At 49.7% G+C, this 2,500-nt stretch overlaps 1 protein-coding gene across 2 annotated transcripts in view; it reads left to right on the top strand.

Annotated features, from left to right (window-relative positions):
- LOC113805857 (uncharacterized) overlaps window positions 1-1,682 on the top strand; it is a 21,030-nt gene extending 19,348 nt beyond the window's left edge. The window contains exons 3-4 of one of the 2 annotated variants that reach the window (XM_027356923.2): window positions 87-174; window positions 315-1,682. In XM_027356923.2, coding sequence (XP_027212724.2) covers window positions 87-174; window positions 315-1,463 — 1,237 coding nt within the window. In that variant the 3' untranslated portion in view covers window positions 1,464-1,682. The remainder of the gene's footprint in view (window positions 1-86; window positions 175-314) is intronic. The other variant, XM_070114559.1, reaches the window with a different exon arrangement.
- The last annotated feature ends 818 nt before the right edge of the window (window positions 1,683-2,500 follow it).

The following is a 2,500-nucleotide window of genomic DNA, read 5'->3' as shown; positions in this document are numbered from 1 at the left end:
CCCATTCTCGATCAGTTTCTTCCACCTATTTTTTCTTCATCTTGTCTGTTTAGATGTTTCTTCTCTAAGTAACTGTCTTTTTGCAGACAGACTCAAGCTCTTCGTGTCTTCATGAAAATCAGAAATGGAAAATTCTGGATCTGTGAAAGCGACCAAGACGAAATTAGTTTCAAGGTAATACTGCCATATCTAGACTATAAAATGCTATCATTACTGAGAAAACATCAGCCTGTGTCAGCGGCAAAACTCGCTACAATTATTGTAAAAGAAAAAAAAATTGAAAATCGTAACCGGTACCTTCACTACCACGACAGGTGTTGGAGGGAGGAGACCCCGTGCAGGCGATGTGGCGCTACACCAACACGCCCGTCGGCTATGACCAAGCCCCCCTGTGGCAGGGCGTCTTCATGCCAGGTAACGGCAGTGACGCCAGGGCTGCTAGCGGGCCTTCCCACCTGAAGGAGGTCCGGGAGAGGTTTCCTCACCAGAGCTACCTCGCCATGCCCATCCACCACGCCTTCATCGGTGGTCCGACGATGCCCTTGATCACCCAGAGGCTCGTGGAGCTGCTCAACGCCGTCATCGCAGGCCGCCCCATCGACGACTCGCGGCAGATCGGAGAGCTGGTGCCGTCGACGGAGATCGACGCGGCGAAGCGAAGGATCCGCGAGGAGTTCGAGAGGGACCCGGCGCGTCTGGAGGCCATGAAGGAGGAGATGCTGGCCTGCGACTCTGAGCCGGTCCTGCTGAAGGCGTTTCCGAGGCCTGGGGGCGCGCCCTCCTCCGGCCACGTCTTCAGGGACGTCAGCCCGGCGCTCCTTCAGAAGTTCACCGCCAAGTGCAAGTCCGAGGGCGTGACGTTCAACAGCGGGCTGCAGGCGGCCATCAACACGGCTCTGGTGGAGACTGTGGCGGAGGCCGGCCTGCAGCAGGACGCCTTCAGCCTCAGCATCAACCTCGCCACCGACGTCCGCCGTTACATGAGCAGGAACCCCCTGCAGGTGCTGGGCCTGCACGTGCGTCCGACTGTACACCGCGTGGCCACACCCGCACGCGTGCGCGACCACTTCTGGCACTATTGCAGGGCCTTGCACGATTCCCTGTCAGGACCAATTCGCTCCGGCTTGGCGCTGCAGCAGGAGGTGGTGCGTGAGATGACTCAGCCACCCGGTGACCCACACCGATACTACATGACACCCCCGCCTGTGCTCAGGGACTTCGGCCTTGCCAGCGTGGGCGATCTGACCACACTTATCAGGGGGGAGGGCGACCACCTCCAGCTGACGGACATCCTCATGGCTTCATCTGCTCACCGCTTCCTGTACATGATGCTTCATCAGATCTACACATTCCGCGGTCACTCTCCTTACTCCGTCAGCTATGACACGTCCTACATGACTCACGAGACGGCCACCTTGATTGCAGACAAAGTGTTAGCGACAATCGCGGACGTTTGTAAATAACTGTTTTTCTCTCTTTCTCTCTTTCCTTCACTGGCCTGTTGTTTCAGTGTTAACTTATTTATGACGAACGGTGGCGTAACTGACGACACCGAGATATACGTTTTCCCAGTTAAGAGGTATAATTTACCAATATAACCTGACACTTTATCATGACTATATCCGAAAAGAAATATCTATTTTGTTTCACATAAAAATTATACTCGCTAAGAAGCACAAACTGACAAGGTACGATATTGTATCAATTATATTCCTTTGACGATGTTTGAAAACTGACAGGTTGTAACATTAATCACTACGTCGACTGTTGACTTTGGATTGATTTGCATAATTCATCACAAGAGGCCTGTAACAAAACCAGCTGTCATCTCCTTTGTCATTTAACCCGGGACGTCCGGGGTAATACCCTGGAAGTGTTGTCGCTTCCAGGGTTTGATGCTGGACGTTACGGGCTCATGATGCCATCGTTTATCGAGGCAGAGCCCATCACCTGGTCGAGAATAAGCTCAGCCCCCTTGCTTCTGCGCATGCGTGACAGCATTTCATCCCCAGGGCCCTTCACTGAGCGTTAGGTCAATGCCAGTCAAAATAAATTATTTTTAATAAGTGCAGGAAACGAATTAAACAGGCAACAGTCATCGGTGCTTACTTTACTCACAACTTTCATATCTCTTTTCAATAATACTTCAACGGAAAAACAATTTACAAGCTCAAACAAAATAAAAATACCATGTAAATCTGCACTTTTTCCAGTCGTAAACACTGCGTCCCGAAAAGAATCCGTTTATATACTGCTTATTACTTTCATGAAAACGAAAAGTCTCACATGTTGTATATACCCTATATAAAGTAAAACTCAAAGGAAGTATATTTTTAGATTATCCGTGAATATTACTTCGAGTGTAGGTCTTTACAAATCGAGTATTTATCATATGATTGCATTCGAACAGTTCTCAAAGACACCGATACCGCACGAGCAGCGAAGTGCAGTATCAAAGAGTCAAAATGCCTTTCATGTAATTACTTGATATATTTGGGTA

This window comes from Penaeus vannamei, chromosome 36 (genome assembly GCF_042767895.1).
Source record: "Penaeus vannamei isolate JL-2024 chromosome 36, ASM4276789v1, whole genome shotgun sequence".
In the NCBI taxonomy this organism is placed as follows: Eukaryota; Metazoa; Arthropoda; class Malacostraca; order Decapoda; family Penaeidae; genus Penaeus; species Penaeus vannamei.
The sequence above is the reverse complement of the archived record's forward strand: the minus strand, read 5'-3'. Positions and strand labels throughout refer to the sequence as shown.